This window comes from Sprattus sprattus (genome assembly GCF_963457725.1).
Source record: "Sprattus sprattus genome assembly, chromosome: 12".
NCBI lineage: Eukaryota > Metazoa > Chordata > Actinopteri > Clupeiformes > Clupeidae > Sprattus > Sprattus sprattus.
This window is the reverse complement of record NC_137910.1, coordinates 23,576,596-23,593,565: the sequence shown is the minus strand read 5'-3', so window position 1 is coordinate 23,593,565 and position 16,970 is coordinate 23,576,596. Positions and strand designations below refer to the sequence as shown.

At 43.6% G+C, this 16,970-nt stretch overlaps 1 protein-coding gene across 1 annotated transcript in view; it reads left to right on the top strand.

Moving 5' to 3' along the window:
* eys (eyes shut homolog) overlaps positions 1-16,970 on the top strand; it is a gene marked incomplete at both ends in the record, with an annotated part of 187,861 nt that overhangs the window by 64,974 nt on the left and 105,917 nt on the right. The window contains 4 exons of the mRNA XM_080848748.1: positions 1,970-2,091; positions 4,641-4,900; positions 14,430-14,526; positions 15,982-16,089. Of these exons, the coding sequence (XP_080704874.1) occupies positions 1,970-2,091; positions 4,641-4,900; positions 14,430-14,526; positions 15,982-16,089 (587 nt within the window). The remainder of the gene's footprint in view (positions 1-1,969; positions 2,092-4,640; positions 4,901-14,429; positions 14,527-15,981; positions 16,090-16,970) is intronic.

The window sequence follows — 16,970 nt, the reverse complement described above, 5'->3', positions numbered from 1 at the left end:
TGATATTATTGTTTTGTTTTTCCATTCCTGAGTTTATTCTTGAGTTTTGTGGGGGATTTCCCCCCCTTTTTTTCCTAATCCTGAGCTTGTCAATGAAAGTCGGTGAACCCTTACACGAATCCTGATTGGCATCCCGATTGGTGCTTGTTCCCTGTTTAGTTTTTTTCCCATCACCAAATGGCCATCCGACACACAGCTCCATTTAATTCAAAAATGTTCCAACAGAGCAGGAGTGTACCTGGGGATCCGTGTGGCCCCTGCAGATGATTTAGTAGTCGAAATGAGATTATGCTCTCCATAGCCAGGGGTGAACAATCGCTGTCTCCCGGAGGCATCTCATTTATCAGCCGATGTCTGCATTACTTCTCGCGCGTATGAATAAGGCCCGCAGTGTACAAATTACATCAGACAAAGTTTAACGGCTCCCCTCCAGTGTACGAAGCAGAGATTAGCATGCGCCCAGGCTCCGCTGCAGCAGCCAGGACCTTTTAGACGGCGCGTTCATGATGAAGATTCCTGAACACCCCTTGACCGCGAGACCCCAGCTTCAATTTGTATGCAAAGGGAAAGTTAAATTAAAACCTGCGCCATGGAAACTAATAGACAACAAACCATTCATCTCTTCCTCTGTGATTAATTATCATAATGAAGATTTTAATGACAAACTGGAGGACGCGTCCCGGCACAGTCTTTTTGCGGAAGAGCAGTGTGAGGGGAGAGCAACTCTGCGAGGTCACATTCCAAAGTTAAGAATGATGCATGATGCCAAGGCGCTCTCCATTTTTTCCCTATTCAATGCCTTCAAAAGGCCTTCTTGGAAGTGCCAATGCCTTGTCAATGTAAAAAAAAAAAAAACTGTAATTAAAGGTGATTAAGGGTTTAAAGAGAAATTACCAAGTTCATGTTTGGCTTTTGTATACTAACAGCCTCATAAGTGATACCACTGCTCAGGACAAAATACACTATAAACCATTCAAGGAAAAGAAGCAAAATCCTGTGAAGTTAAAAATGTTGGAAAGAAGTAGGTTGAGCCAGAAGGATCATGTTCTTTCCATATGGCAGCTCAGTGCACTGCCTCAGTTACTTATAGGATAGAGAATGCTCTCATTGTACAGCAAATTCTATTTTATTTTATATTGTGTTTACAAAATGACTTAAATTGTTCAAATGTATTTGGTGATTCACCCCATTTGGGCAGGATATTGCGTGTGAGGAATTTATTGATTTGTTATTTGCAACTTGAAGAGGATTGAGGAAGCCAAGAAAGATCCCACACATTTTTTTTTTGCTTATGGTATTTTAAAGTGAAACCCAAAAGATGCCATTGGTCAGTATGTTAACTGAACATGTTTGTGCAGGACTACCATGTTCACACCATGTAATAGGCACATGAAGATCTGCTTAACAACATGGTTAGAGATGCCAGTGCCTTAAAACTCGCATCTGAATGTTTTTGACACAAGGTGGGTGGTTGTGGAAGAGTGTCTGCATAATAATGCTGCATGACAACTGCATCTGGTGAATGTGATAAGAGGAAGGGAAAGATAAGAAGGTGTGCCAAGTTGTAGGAGGAGGTAACATAACATTCGTAGGGGGATGAATTTATTATTTTAAATCCTTTCGATCAGGTCCTCAGTATCAATAGTAGCACCGTAATATTGTTTTTGCATATTCTCTGAATGTTAAATGAAGCCAAGTAGAAAATGTTTTATTACAATCTGCAGTTCTTCTCTGCCCTCTGCAAAGATGTTTTTGTCAAGTTCTCTCAAGCAAATGTAATCAGTGTGGGGGAGAAAAAAAAAGCCTCAAAAAGAAATTCTAACATTTGTGGATTTGAATAACAAATATCTGCGGTGGAGGAATCTTCCAGAACACATTTACAGTGTTACATGTGGAGCTCTTAGCCAGGTCATGTAAGCACAGGGTCACTCGCAGGTAATTTATTTTTGCTTCTTGTTTTCATACACAGGGCTACCAGTGTGTCTGCGCTCCAGGTTGGGAAGGGGATCTTTGCCAAGAGGAGGTGGATGAGTGTGCATCAGAGCCATGCAAAAACAACGGCACCTGCGTAGACCTCTTAAACAGCTACAGGTGAGCACTGAAATGGCGGGTGTGTGATAGGCAAGCGCACACACACACACACACACAAACAGCCGCGGTAATGAGCTGCAGCTAGCAGGTAAAACAAATGAATGAATCAATGGGGCGCAGCAGGTAGAGGTTCTCAAGGGTCTATGACTCAAGGGAGCAAAATACTGCTACCTTTTTTCTGACTGATGCACACCCCCCCCCCCCCCCCCCCCAACAACACACACACTCACACACACACACACACACACTACAACAGAACAGAGAGGGAGAGAGAGCTTCCCCCAAAGATCCCCAACATTTTGAATGCCTATACCATGGCTTTTGAAATGTCGTTTCGATGTTGATGTGCCAGGAATATTCTGCCTACATTGAACAATGTATTATTCCCATCATGGGCATATATAAAAGGCACATAGATATTAAGTGGACATGTCAAATGTAATTATAAAATAAATACATTGCATACTGCAATGAAACCCATGCCGTTTACAGTAACAGTAGTCTTCACACCAAAGAGAAAAGATATAATCTGACCAAAGAGCCATTACTTCCATGTGCGTTTGTTGCATATTATAATCCATTGCTGATGACAGTCATGTGCAGCTGTCTTTACCGCTAGAGCCTGACCCCCATACTGGTAAAGCCTGTATGAAACTGTATTCATCAGGTCAGTGGTCATAGTTTTTAGAATGCCAGTCCACTGATTCCACTTTTTCACAGATTTGCCAATTGTGCCTCTTGTGACCGCTAGCTGATACTGCTCTCCAAATATGACCCAGTGGGAGAGAAGGACAGGGATATGCTTGAGGTGAAAAGAAAGAAGAGGGGGGGATGGGATAGTGGGAGATGGGAGATGTGTCCACAGCACAGTCTCTGCTTTGGCTGGGAGCTCACTGCCACCATGTGGAGCTGAGTTTCCTGAAGCGTACACACACACACACACACATACACAGACACACACACGCATATGCACACGCACACACACACACACGCTTACGCTCCTGCATACACTCTTGCAGCATAATCCCAGCTCAGTGCTTTAACCTCCAGTGTCCTAGATTCAGCTGTCTAGAATTTAATGCTCCCCAGTCCAATGGTGCAATTAACCTGTTAATCCCCTCAACTGTTTATAAATCCGCCTCATGAGCAAGAGGCATTTCACAATGACTCAGCTCAGGCAGAAAGAGTTGCTTTAAACTGCTTAAGCCAAACAGAGCTGTGGCCCATTCATTCATTGGGTTGCTTTTTGGCTCTGCGTACTCACACACTCCCAGGATGCCGTGCGTCAGCAAGATTTGGAAAGGGGGAGGTGGTCTTTGTTTGTTTGTTCTGTGTGTTTGTTTTTGGATAAATATCGCAAAGTTACTTAAAATCAAATGCCTGAACACGCTCACTCAGGGTTGGAAGAAGAAAGCTTCGGAGTCCTCTGGGGACGACTGTACCAACAGAAAACTTAAAAAAAAAAAGTGAAATAAAATCATTAAGATGGATGAAGTCTTCCAATATCCATCTGTTGTTCTTTGGCACTGGGAAGCATTTGTGGCACATGAACATCTGTTTTGTCATCTAGATATCGTTGGATTATTGTAAGTCCTGCACAAAAAAAGAGATTATCTCTATGTGGCATATATGTGTATTGATCTAAAGCTAGCTTTGATTTTTGTATGGAAATTCATGTCTTTGTATATGGAAATCTGTCAAAGGAAATGGAACATACATTTTGGTTAGAGGCTGATGTTTGGTGCATTCCATGGGTTTCTCTTGCCTCAGTAAGGCTTAAGCGATTACTTCAATAGTTCCCTCATCTGCTTTTTTCCTCTAACTGCCTTTGAGTGACTAAATCAAATACAATAAAGTTGTATGTAGCATCACCGTGGGTAATGGTTAGACATTTGTAAAAACAAACCAAAAAAACAACAACATTAGAAACGTAATAGCATACCAGTGTAAAAAAACAAGTGGATGCTGTCTAGATTAGTCATAGAGTCACAAAATCAGAATGCTATCCAAATTAGTCATAGAGTCACTTAGTCAGAATGCTGTGTTGTGCGTTTTCTTGTTATTTTTGCAAAATTGCGACAACTGACTCATGGTTAGATGCCAACACTCTGGCAATCATAATAAGAACAGTAACAGGCACTACACGTACATTTAAAATGGGGATCAGTGTTTGGATATGTTGGATACGTTCAAAAATAATGGCCGCTGGAGGAAATTGCCTTACCCACATATCAAGATAACTCCGCTCCAGCTATCGCTTAGAGACACTTCTACACCATTTTAACCATGTGGATAAGACATGCTCAGTGAGTTCATTCACCAGTAATGGCAGATTGGGTTCGCTTGTGGCAGTTTAGTCGGGCAGTGTCAGTCACACGGGACAATGTCTAGACGATTGTTACAAACAGTCTTAAAATGCCTTCTGTATTAGACATGTTCTACTGAAATCCCCCTAAGGTAGCAGAATGAATTTGTACCGAAGCTGTGGAGTTATTTTAAAGCCCATTATAAAGCAGACTGAAGTAACCTCCTGCGTATGTTTGTTTCAGGTGCCTGTGCACCCTAGGCTGGACAGGGTCAGACTGCGGCGAGGACATAAACGAGTGCGACTCGGCGCCCTGCCTGAACGGAGCACGCTGCGTCCAGTCCGAGGTCCCTGGGGAGTTCTCCTGCACCTGCCCCCCGTTCTTCACCGGCTCTCTGTGCAGGGTGCCCTTTGACCCCTGTGACCCCCAGCACAGCCCCTGCCGGCACAACTCCACCTGCCTCACTCGACCAGACGGCACAACCTCCTGCAACTGCCTTGCTGGTGAGAGCTGAATGAATTGCGACCATCATACCGATTCAGGTCATCACACGATGCTTTACTTTATGGGCAGGACTCTTTTTACCAGCAGTTTCAAGCCACTGTCGAGAGTATCACAATCACTACAGAGCCAGACGTCAAATCAGTGGGAGGCCTTAATGCTGATTTATAGTTCTATAGGGTATACACAGAGCCTACACCGTAGCCTACCAAAGTGGCTTATGCCGTTGTGACCATTTATGCTTGTGCTGGTGTGTCTGTGTCACTGCAATCACAAACGCCAAAACATTAGTTTGAATAAATACACAAAGATGGAGGACCAAACTCCGTAGACGATTGTGTTTGTATATAAATGTAATGTCTTTGGCGTTTCTTTGCTTGAATGTTTTAAAAAGTTACAAAGAAATAGACACTCTACTCTCTGATAACCCTGTTTACATAAGTAAGCTAGCTACCCACAAAGGAGAGAGCTTTGAAGTGAAGTTTAACAGTGTCAGCAACTGAGTGATGGTTGTTGACCTGTCAGTCTTGCTATAATGTCTGTGTTAGCAAAGGCATCATCAGCACACCCCTAAATGTCTGGCAAACGGACAAATTACAGTTGTTGGGGTTTATGACCCTGTGACGTGTAGTTACATTTCTGTGGCGGTGCGCATTAGGATACGGCGTAGGCTACAGAGTAGGGTACGCGGCTACATATGATGTAGATTTTACACAGAAGTATAAATCCGGATTAAATTAATCTTTAATCTCATCTCTTGACCACTGTCTCACAGCATTACCATTTGAATAGGGTAAAGGAGCCCTGTAAACACTTTAGGAATTTGTCGCTACAGTTTCTAATACTAAGTATGTTGACACAAGATTATGAATGTGTTCGCCTACACACCATTTACCCTTACACAAACCTTAAACCCACTCTTACACTCAATAGTAGCCTCTTGAGGTAATCATTTCTAAGTAGACTTTTTGCCAGTGTGGGTTATTGCTGTATTCTTCTCTTGCCACACATTCTGCTACAGAGTCATATCTGCAGTGCAGTAGAGCGTATGGAAATGAACAATCAAATGCATTCTTCAGGTAACATTGGGGTTATCAACCTCTCACGCATACCACACACCAAAATAGCCCACCTTCTAGAATGTGCTACAGTGCACGGCATGCGTGTGTGCGTGTACTGCACCGCCGAAGCTCTCTCCAGCAGTATCTGTCTCCCTAAGCTGCACTGGACAAGGAATGATCAATGGCGCGCGGCGCCCGAGTCCAAATGACCTGTGGTTGGTGCAGAGCACTGCCGCTGAATAGTGACTCTCCCTCTGCAGCCCAGTGTTTTGTCTGATTCTGATTTCTCCTCAGAGAAATAAATCGTGACGCCCGCGCCATGGCACAAGTTTCAACTATTTCATTAAATCATGGCTACAGGTACCCAACGGAGGTGGCGGCGACACTTCTGATTAATGGGGAATGTGTACCGTGACAATGGGGCCCGGGCATTCTCCTCTCTCTCTTGCAGTGGAGAGGCTGGCCACTATCTCTTCCTTTTCTTCCGCCTGATCTCATGTGGTGTGGCACTGTGTGGAGACAAGATCTTATCAAATTGCCGGGCAATTGCAAGTCCCCATGAGATATCATTTTCACTCTGATTCCATGCTTCGGTAACCGGCGTATAATTTGTCGTATGACGAGTTTTGGCAAAGTACCGAATGAGAGCTCTGAATGAAACAGGTATCTATTTGCAACTTCAGGACAGTTGAGAGGTCAGTCAGGGAGGTGTGTGGTTCCTCCCGTGGTGTCTTCATTCAGGATGCTACCTGTCGTGTGATTGGCTCACTATTGATTCTTAAAGAGTTGCCAATGACCCCTTGTAGGCCCCTGCGGAGACGAAAGTTTTTTTAAATGGGTTGTTACTTATCTGTGGTGAGAATTGCAGCACCATGCAAAACACTAAGCTAACTAACCTCTTTTCCCCCCTTTTTTTTGATGCTTCCTTCCCTTTTATTTTGAGTAACCTCCTGCATGATGAAGCTCAGGCAGTGTGTTCTTGTGCCGCAGGTCTCTTTGAATGAGGATTGCTGGAATGGGAGGATCTGGCTGATTACTGTAGAAGTGTTGTGTGTGTGTGTGTGCAACTGTGTGTTGTAACCAGTGAATGTATCAGCAAGGAAATGAAAAGAATGTGTGTGCAATTTAAAAATAGCGTTCGCTGGTAAGCCGCATAAGGCTTCCCTCAGAGAGGAATGGGAAATTAGCCGGGGCTGCATACATTACCGTTGAGAGGCTGTGCGTGGGCTCACTCGTCTCTTTCTCGCTCTCTCTCTCTTACTTTTCTGTTCCCCCTCTCTTCTTCCTCTCTTTCCCTCTCGGTCTTCTCAGTGCGGTCTGTCTGACTTACGGCTTTTCCCTCCACAGCTCTACCATCCACATGGGGGGCAGCACGGCGGAAGCGCAGAAACACTGAATGACTGGCATTCTGATGCCGGGCCAAGAGACCTCCAGACATATGATTTACGGCTGCAGCAGTGTGAGGTTTTTTTTTCGCGACAAACAGCAGATATCCCACCCATCACTCGCCGAGCCTAATTGAATTAGGATTCGTTGGCTGCTTCCAGAGCGCCAGATTCAAGAGATTTACCGCCGAGGGCCAAATGCCCCCCCCCTCCCCCCGCCACCATATCATCATCACCCCCCTCCCTCCAATCCTCCTCTACCCCCCTCCGTTTCCAACATCCTTACAGCAAACATTATTAAGATTAACTGTTTGTTAAATCAACACCACTTCATGCTGCCATCCATACAAATTTATAGTATAAACCTTATTACTTTTTAATCAGGGTGATTCGTTGATCGAGACGCGTGACACTGGAATGAACCTCACTGCCTCCCTCTCCTGCTACCCCCCCCTCCCCTTCCCCCCCTGCTGCTCACGAGACATGGAGATATGATGTGATGGCACATAGCATCGTGGGAAAAGGTCCAGCATTTGTCCGACTTCGCAGCTATTCTGTACGCGTGCCCGTTCATTCAGTGTTCGTCCGACTTCGTTATTGTTCGTCTGTACGCCATGTCCCCTTGCTCAGCTCATTCTGTTGTTACGAAGCTTCGTGTTTGCCGGCGGCTGCTTGTCGTCTCTTGCAACAGAGTAGCCGGAGTGAAGCTCACCTGAAGGCGCTCATGGGTGAAAAATTGCTTGTGTCATATTGTTCCTGAATAGAAAAGGGAAGGAGGAGGACATGGAGTGTGGGTGGTGGGGGTGGGGAGTGGCCGAGTGTGAGACGCTGTCCTTAACGGAGCTGATGCCTGTTGAAGCAACACATTTGAGGCTGACAGAGATTAAAGGAGACATGAGGGCTCTTTGACTCTGTTTGTTTTCTCTCTAGCCCCCCCCACCCCCATCTCAGAATGGTGCTTAAGCATTTATTGACACCAGGGGTATACTCTCTTTCCATCTTTCATTCTCATTCTCTCTCTGCCTCTCTCTCTCGCTCGCTCTGTAAACACCTTTGCATATATAGCCATGCACCATCCTTGTGATATCCAATATGTGTTGTAATATAATGTGCAATCTAGAGAGAGAAATGTTTTCAATTTGTCCAGCAGATCCCTGTCTCTTGCCTCTCCCTCTCTTTACTGGGCCACAGATGACGGGTTGCCTTCCTGTGGCCCCATGGGGAGCGATTCGGTCCAAGGGCTATCAGTATTACCTGGGAAACAGAATCATCGTAAACAGCTAAATGAGATGTATGCTGCGAGCCTCTGAAAAATCATTTGGAGGAATTGTTTTATCTATTCCCTGTACATCTGTAAGCAATGCCATATTGCAGCTCAATGATAGACCATCCTCTAAATATGAGGCCAGGGAATTGAATGGATAGTGTACGTTTATATAAAAAAATCAAGGAGCAACTGTTACTTGCAAGAGTAGGTAAAGATTATATATATATTATATATAAGATCATATTAATCTATCAATTATATTCATATGCAGTGTGAATATTTTGCTCACATATGGGCCAACAGAAGTCTATTGAGCAAATATATTAAAATATATTTACAGCAAATATACGTTAGCTTTAGACCTTTGTTGGACCATTTTAATAAGCAAAAGGCTTCACTCAGAGTCCTTGCTATTGCAGCTGTACCCTCTGCTTGTTTGTGTGTTTATCTGTTTATTGACATAGTCAGCCCACATATGACTGTGATGTCACAGGGCTCCTGAAACATTCTGCTCCAAGTCAGCTGCAGCCCACACATGATCAAACCACTTTTGCTGGTCAAAATGCACAATAAAAAAAGTAAGTGCTAAAAAGTACAAGTAAGTGCTCTTGCTCGAGGTATAAATATTATTCCACGGCTTTCCCTGGGGTTGGAAGTGGTAAGGTTGGAATATCTCTCTTAAAAGCATAGATCAAGTCGAATGCTCTCCATTTATGCGAGAGCAATATATAATGGATTTCTTTATTAAACATATATTCGGACTGATTCAGTTGGCAAAACATCTAGCAAATGTACCCAGCCTTCAGATGGATATTGATTGTCTGAATTACATACAAAATGAGTTTGCCATGTTGCCTACAAGGTTGAACGTAGTATCACTGACATTTTAACTAGAGAGCCTGGCTGATTAACACTGATATGCATTTGCGAGTTCTTCCGAGGTTATATTAATGTTCTTCAAACTAATGTTAGCTCTCTGACCCACATATCATACAGTTCGCATAACTCCTTGGTCTGACACATAATAATGCTTCTAGCCCTGAGCACTGTCTCAAGAGGATAAAGCACATCTCAGCAGGAGGCAATGAGTGGATTAGTTGTTGCCAAGAAATTATATATTAAATTACTTCGTGCTCCACATGGTGTTCCAGTGACTTACATCCTAACATTGGTGTCTTTAACATTAATCTCCTTTTAGTGTTTTGATGAATCATTTGTGATTTATTTGTACATTAGACTACAGAGGAGCAGGATGATTTATTCATGCATTAGACAGCAGAAATATGACTCAGTGTTACAGGTTGTGTTCGTCTTAAAGGTCATGATTAATGTTGAGAGGTCATATGCGCTCATATTTAGCGTAGACAGAGCGCAGTGAATGTTTTTAACTTTTATTTCTCCTAATGGATTTTGTGACGCATTTGTAGTCGTGTAGCGTGCTGGTTTGCTATGCATGTGAATGCCACAATATTCATTTGAAAGTACAATGACCAAAAGCAGCAGCATTCCTCACCTCATCAGCAGGTGCCTTGATTCCTGCCCTTTCTTTAAATGCCATGGCAGCCCGCTTTCAATTTAGACACTGCAACTAGAGGTAAATGAGGTCCTAAAGGCATAGACTGAGCTAGTCCTTTATTTATTCACCCACTCATCTGCCATGGGTTTGATGTGGGTTAGCTTTAAACTTGTGAAAAAAAAAGAAAAACCCTCACACTTGCTTCTTTTGACGGGCCTCATTCTGACACAGTCACCTGGCTTGACATGGCAGAGGTGTATTTTCTGCTATCGACTCGACCTCCATCCAAGCTTTGCCCTTTCGCCACCACCATGAGTTAGCAGGACCTTAGCCCTCCCCCTCTGTGCCTGGGTTTGGGTCGGGGCTCCTGTCGGACAGTCTTGCACGAATCTCCTCTCAGCCTTTGAACACTCTTGCACATGTGCTTTCTTCCTGCCCTTTCCTTACCCACAGCAGCTGGAGAACCAGTCTCTCTTTTTCTTTTTCCCCACATTTCAGTCTGCATGACTGACCTTAAAGGTGATGTTGTGCAGATTTATTCCACACTATTCCCATGCATCCTCGGCTGGTGTGCGATGCATCAGTTAGCGAACAACTTCTGCGTTCCATGCTGGGCAAAATTGGAAGGGTTCCACCGATGCCATTAACTTCAGGTTTAAAGCCGTAAATCCCTTTCACTGTTAAAAGACTCCATTTTCACGGTACGTGGTGCTGCTAAAATATATGGTTTTACCTGAAACTTCTGGCAGCGTTGTAGAATTGCAGTACTGCCACTGTATTTAAATGTTGTAGAAAGTCAAAAATGTCTGCACAGTTATTGAAGAATGTTTTGGTTTTTTTGGTAATAAAATGTCATCAGTGTTTGTGACATTTGCAGGATTGCTACCTTATTCACTGTCACAACAAAAATATGCTTAACCTCTTGTATTTGGAAGAAAAAACATCTGGCTAGAATAGATGCACCACACAGAACTGTCTGATTGCGTTATTTGCCATGTTGAATAATTAATTTCATAAATGTTTGTACAGTAAATCACTCCATGCTGTTAACTGTGTGGTACTTGGACTGAATGACAAAACTACTAGTGGCCATTACAGTTGCACTCGCATGTCATTCTGTCAAATGTCTTTTTTCTGTCTTTTTGTTCGCTTTCATCTAGTTGATGCTTTTATGGCACACGGTAGATGTAAACTCAGACTCAATCCATTCGGTGCAATGAAAGTAAGTCAACAAATGTGCTAAATTGCTGCGCCTATCAATTGTGATGCCTTTAATTTTGCACTTCAGTAATGAAAGGCACGTGCATTGGTGACGGCCTCAACTAATGGTATTTCACTGTGGTTGTTGACACACATACAGTAGTACAACTTAATTCATTGCTACCTCTCTACAAAGGAAGCCTTGACATTTTAACAAGCCGTGTTCCCCAAGGCCAATTGGCTCAGCTGCCAGCCTGTGTGTGTACTTGTGCATACTGTAAAAAAAAAAACCATCATGATTCCTCCAGGGAGTTTGACATCAGACTTCAGAGCTACCTGGGCTACATGCATAACAGTCTCTGCCTCCTTCTGCTCGCTGTGTCTCACACATAATATAACAAAATGGAGAGTACTGTACAAGGATGCATCAGATGCACTATGGAGGACCGGTTTAGATTCCATACTGCTATTGCTAAATTACATTAATGCGCATTTTAGAACGGCTAGTGCTGCCATGACCAGCTCTCTGGGAGTGTCTGGGTCAATGCTACTCAAAACTCATGCTGCTCATTGAATCAATGCATCAAACATAGCATAAAATTCTGTCCAAAACAATAAAAGGCTTCTAAAATCGTTGAAACTGGCCACTGCTTAAGCTTCCATGCTGTATGAGGAGCATCCTTTTGTTATCCACAGGGCATCATGGCTACTTTGTTCTGATGAGCATTTTTTCCCAGTGCCAGTTAGATTAATGATCACAGTGATCAAGGCTAATTACCTGAAGGCCATTGCTTAAGTCTTGGATGCATAAATCAAGGTTATTTTTTGCAATCAGTTAATAATAGGAATATGTGTACCTCACCTTGATTCATTTATCTAGCGAGCTAATGAACCATAGGTTTTAAGTGAAAAATAAGGTGTGTAAATCTGGGCTGGCCTGGTGAGGCTCACATTGACCTAATATAGCGAGTCATTTGCAGTGATTAAAGCATTCACAGTGACTCCTGGATGCCTCAGTTAATTGGGGTAATGGAGGTGCAGGCCTGTAAGAAAGAAGCGACCAAAGAAAAACAACTTTCATGCAAGTACTATGGGGGTTTTCCAATTCATAGTGACACAAATCCCCACAAAAATAGTTCATCCCATTACAATCAGTGTAGCATCATAACCGCAGTACTACCAACACATATGTATTGATGTATATGGAGTTGGTGGGAAAAATCGTTGAACTATAGATAAGAATGGGACCTGTTATGACACAGAACACTTTGGGCGCCATATGTAAGACAATTTCCTGCCTTCATTTCCAAAAAAATCCAATAGAAGAAAACAGATTAGCTGTGTTTTCTACCAATCAAGGTGTCATCCGAGCAGGAAAGAAAACCCACCAAGTCCTATTTATTTACTCTCCGACAAAACAATATGTCTGGGGGATTTCTCACTCCTCCCTCTGTGACCATGGCGAGATGATGGAACGAGTGTCTGAGCTCGTCATATCTCCCCGCCACCCCCACCCCCACCCCCATCCGCATGCACACGCGCGCACACACACACACACACACACACACACACACACACACACACACACACACACACATGCGCATACTCCCCTGGTCCACGCCCTGACAGAGAGGAGCCTCCAGTCACTGTTTGGTGGCAGTGGATGCATTACAGTTGACATTCGAAATTGCCCCCGAGGTGCTCCACCAGCGCGGTGACTGACAGCCTGGCCCCGGCGAGACTCTGGAGGTCTGTAATCACCAGATATCTGAGCGTTCCTCCCTAGTGCGGTGGAATGCTTCTCTGGTCACGTTGAGGGAGTCTTTCAGGGCACTGATAGCGTCCCAGAGTGCACACTTTTGTTTGGATTGAGGGAGAGCTCTACAGGTTGGTGGCCGTGATTGATCAACAAATGCCACGTACGCCATGGATGCCAAGTCATGTCATTATTTAATAGTTAACTACCAGACTAGCAAAGCTGTACCAGGTACAAAGAGTACCACGTATTACATAAATCTAAACTATTTGAATCAAATTAAATAAGAATTCATAGGTTTTGGTCTTATGAATGTATTACCTAGGGTTAGGATTATTACATTCTTTTTATACATTTTTTTTTTTTCATTCTCACAGACAGTAGAGTTTACCGGCAGAGTATAAATAACCGCCACGATGAGTTCTATTTGAAAAGTATGTCCTCACAATCAACTATGATTACTATTTGCTTTCATTTCTATGAAAGACTACCTGATGAGCTTTTCTCCCTATTATATGGTATGGAGCCACAATATGATTTAAGGCGTCTTCTGCGTTTGCAAATTGTAAGGTAGTTGCAGTGACGGCTTTGGTAATTACCGTACATGGTGCAACCACACTTTGTATAATGTGTGCAGATTTTCAGCACGCATGTTTCATGTTTTTTTTTTTTTTCATCTCTCAAGAGATGTAGTTGGAAAGAGTTCAATGACGCACATGACAACACATTGCATATGATACTTGCTGCAGTTGCATCTGTCTAACTGTGCACACAAAAGGGCCACTTGCCACATAGCATTTGGTTGTGTGCGACAAGCTCACAGCGGTAGACTCGAGCTGCGATCACACTTGAAGAGGGAAACCTCCTGACAGACGGAATACTGTATTCAGTCAGATCCAAGTCCCACGCCACCCCCTCATCCCCCGCATCCACCCCCCACCCCCTTCTCTCCCCTCGGCGCCTGCCCCTCAAAAGGACTATAAAGCATCCATGCTGATCGGATCCTCTTTGCTATCCCTCAACCCCTAATGAACAAGACTGAAGGAGCTCCTGAACTTAACCTCCTTTTTTTTTTCTCCCCCTTTTCTCTCACGTCTCAACTTAACGAGATCCCCACTCGCACATCCATACACCACCAACCTCCCTCCCTGACCGATCTTATTGGACCTGCGTGCGCTCTCTCTGTGGACCACCTGCAGGCGCACGGGCCTGTCAGATGAGATATGCCATGGGGGTTACCATTTCCATTAAAATGGCATTCACATGGGCCTTTGTTATCATTGATCCTAATGCTTTCAGGATGCGGTGGGACCTGCTGATCCATGACCATCTCATCTATCTTTCAGGATTTGAGGGAACCCACTGTGAAATTGACATCAACGAGTGTGGCTCAAGTCCATGCCAAAACCAGGGTTATTGTCTGGACGGGATCAACGGTTACACGTAAGGGCAGCGTCATTTCACTTCCACTTCACTGTAAAAATATATATAATTATTGTCTTTAAACAAAACTAATTATGACTTTTTATTAATAATACCTTTTTGAACAAATGTAAAAGACCTATATGCCTTTTAAAAAAAACATTGGTACAGTAGTGTTATGAAAGCACATTATCACATCATCATTATGTAAAGGTGTCTATGTGCTGTATGCAAGGAACATATTTTAATTAAATGATGACTGCAGAAGTATGCTTCTTCTTTGTATGTTCTGAGGGTCGACGCTGATAAGAAAACTAGTCTTGTGATGTTTAGCTTATGTCCTCAGCTCCTAATTACAACTCATAAGCACTTTCTCACACAGAAGCAAAAATTCATGTCCAACCAGATTAAATCTATCTGCTCCAGGCCCCCTCGTCTTCCTCTGCCATTGTTACCCCTAATGATTTTGATAAGAACTACCACTAGCTAGCTGATTAATCTCAGACACCTGCTGTGGGTTTGCTTATCGGAGCTCACGAGGCAGGCAAACCTGTTGAAGCTGACCACTGCATTTTTTTAGGCACTGAATAAGCTTCCCCCAGTGGAATTCTGTTGTGTTGTGTTGTGTTGTGCACTCAACAGCCGATTTGCACTGGCGTACAGTGGTCCTGCTGAGGTGGTTGCCTTGACAGTGGGTGTTCCATTGGCAGCACCAATCAGTAGGCTGCACACGGCTAAGCACCTTTCAAGAACAATCTGTTAGACGGGACATAGAGAGTTCATAAAAATGCTATTCCTTGGGGGGGAACCATCTGTAAATTTAGATCAGCCAAGTTCCTGTACATAATAAGCTGATCTGTGTGGAGCTTGACTAAATTTGGGGTCTCTGTTCAAAATGCAATTTAGTTCCCTGTCCTTGAGCACCAGCCCATTGACATTTAAGGCCTAAGAAAAGATAGATTTAGAGTAAATAAAGAAATAGTGGTAGCTCACCAGGGGGTTGGAAATGTGAAAATATCGACTCAGCAGCCCAAATAAAATGGATGCCGGGCAAACTATCGGAGCATGTTTTCACAAATTTGTTTTCAGTGTGATGCACACTAAAGGAGGCAAATATGACTTGATGGGACTATATCACCCACTGTGTTGGTCATGCCATCAATTTAGTCCAAAGGTTTATTAAAGCCATAGAAGATTTAATCCAAAAGGCTGAAAATGTCTTTATTGTGGACTATCCCATTGTGGAATGATAGGGATTGCCTCATTATACTCTGTATATAAATTAAACTCATCTTCCACCACTGTTCAACAATGAGATATTTGTTTATAGAGATAGCAGTATTTAATTAAGTTAAAATTAAATAAATGTTGTTAGCTTGCTGTAGCAGGAAAAAGCTGCATTCAGTAGAAGTAAACAAACTGATTTTTTAATCTAAAGGAAACTTTCAATAATATTGATCTTTTCTGGGGTTTCAGTTGTGACTGCAAACCAGGGTTTTCCGGCAGGCTCTGTGATGAAGACATCAATGAGTGCGCCTCCAGCCCTTGCCAAAATGGAGGCATTTGCCAAGACCTTGTGAATAGGTTTGTATTTGTCCACAAAACCGAGGAGTCCACCCATTCGCCTTTATACAGTCTCCTTAACTGCACAAATTGAGTATGACACTGAAGACCAAACACAGTTGGTGGCAGTATTTGTTTTCTGGGGGGGGGGGTTTGGCTGAGGAACAAAAACAAGTTTCGATAAAAGACTCCGCAAAGGCTGCAGTGTTATTCTCCCAAGTGTTCCGGCTTATATAACAGGCCTTTCTTCATCCTTGACACATATAAGCCGCCTTACTAAAGACAGAGAGCAAATTCAGCAGGAGCACATCATGCCCCTTAGATTGGGTTTAGCGCGCCGCAGCCTCTCTGCTCTCTGGGCGTAATGGGAGCCTCGGGGCTGCTTGGCTTAGTCCGACAGATGGGCAGAGAAAGTCCCAGGGCCAATTTAAGTCCTAAATGGTTTGTCTTCAGTTTGTCTCCTGTCATGAAGACACTCCCATGTGACCCTCCCCCCACACCCACCCTGACTCGCTGCGTGCTCCCGCTCGCTCACTCCTTCTGATTTCTGCAGTCCAGGGAGTTCACATCAGGTGGGCTTTCAGGGGCCCACCCCTTAGTCCCTTTGAAGGAACCCCATGGGCCCATAGGCATCACATGGCAACAGAGTACACTCTTATCTCTCAGCTCAATTAAATCTTAGCAGTCTCTCTACATATACAGTAAGGTGTGCGCGCCACCCCCCCCCCCCCCCCTCGAAAAATAAAAAAAATTAACTGTGACTGCAAAGCACAGCTCTTGCTCTTGGCGTGTTTGCATCAGCGTTTTCTATACATACTGTATGGAAAAAAATATGTTTTTCATAGGTCCGGATGTAGTCATTATTTATGGTTAAAAGTAAAGACCTGGTGATCTTCCAAGTA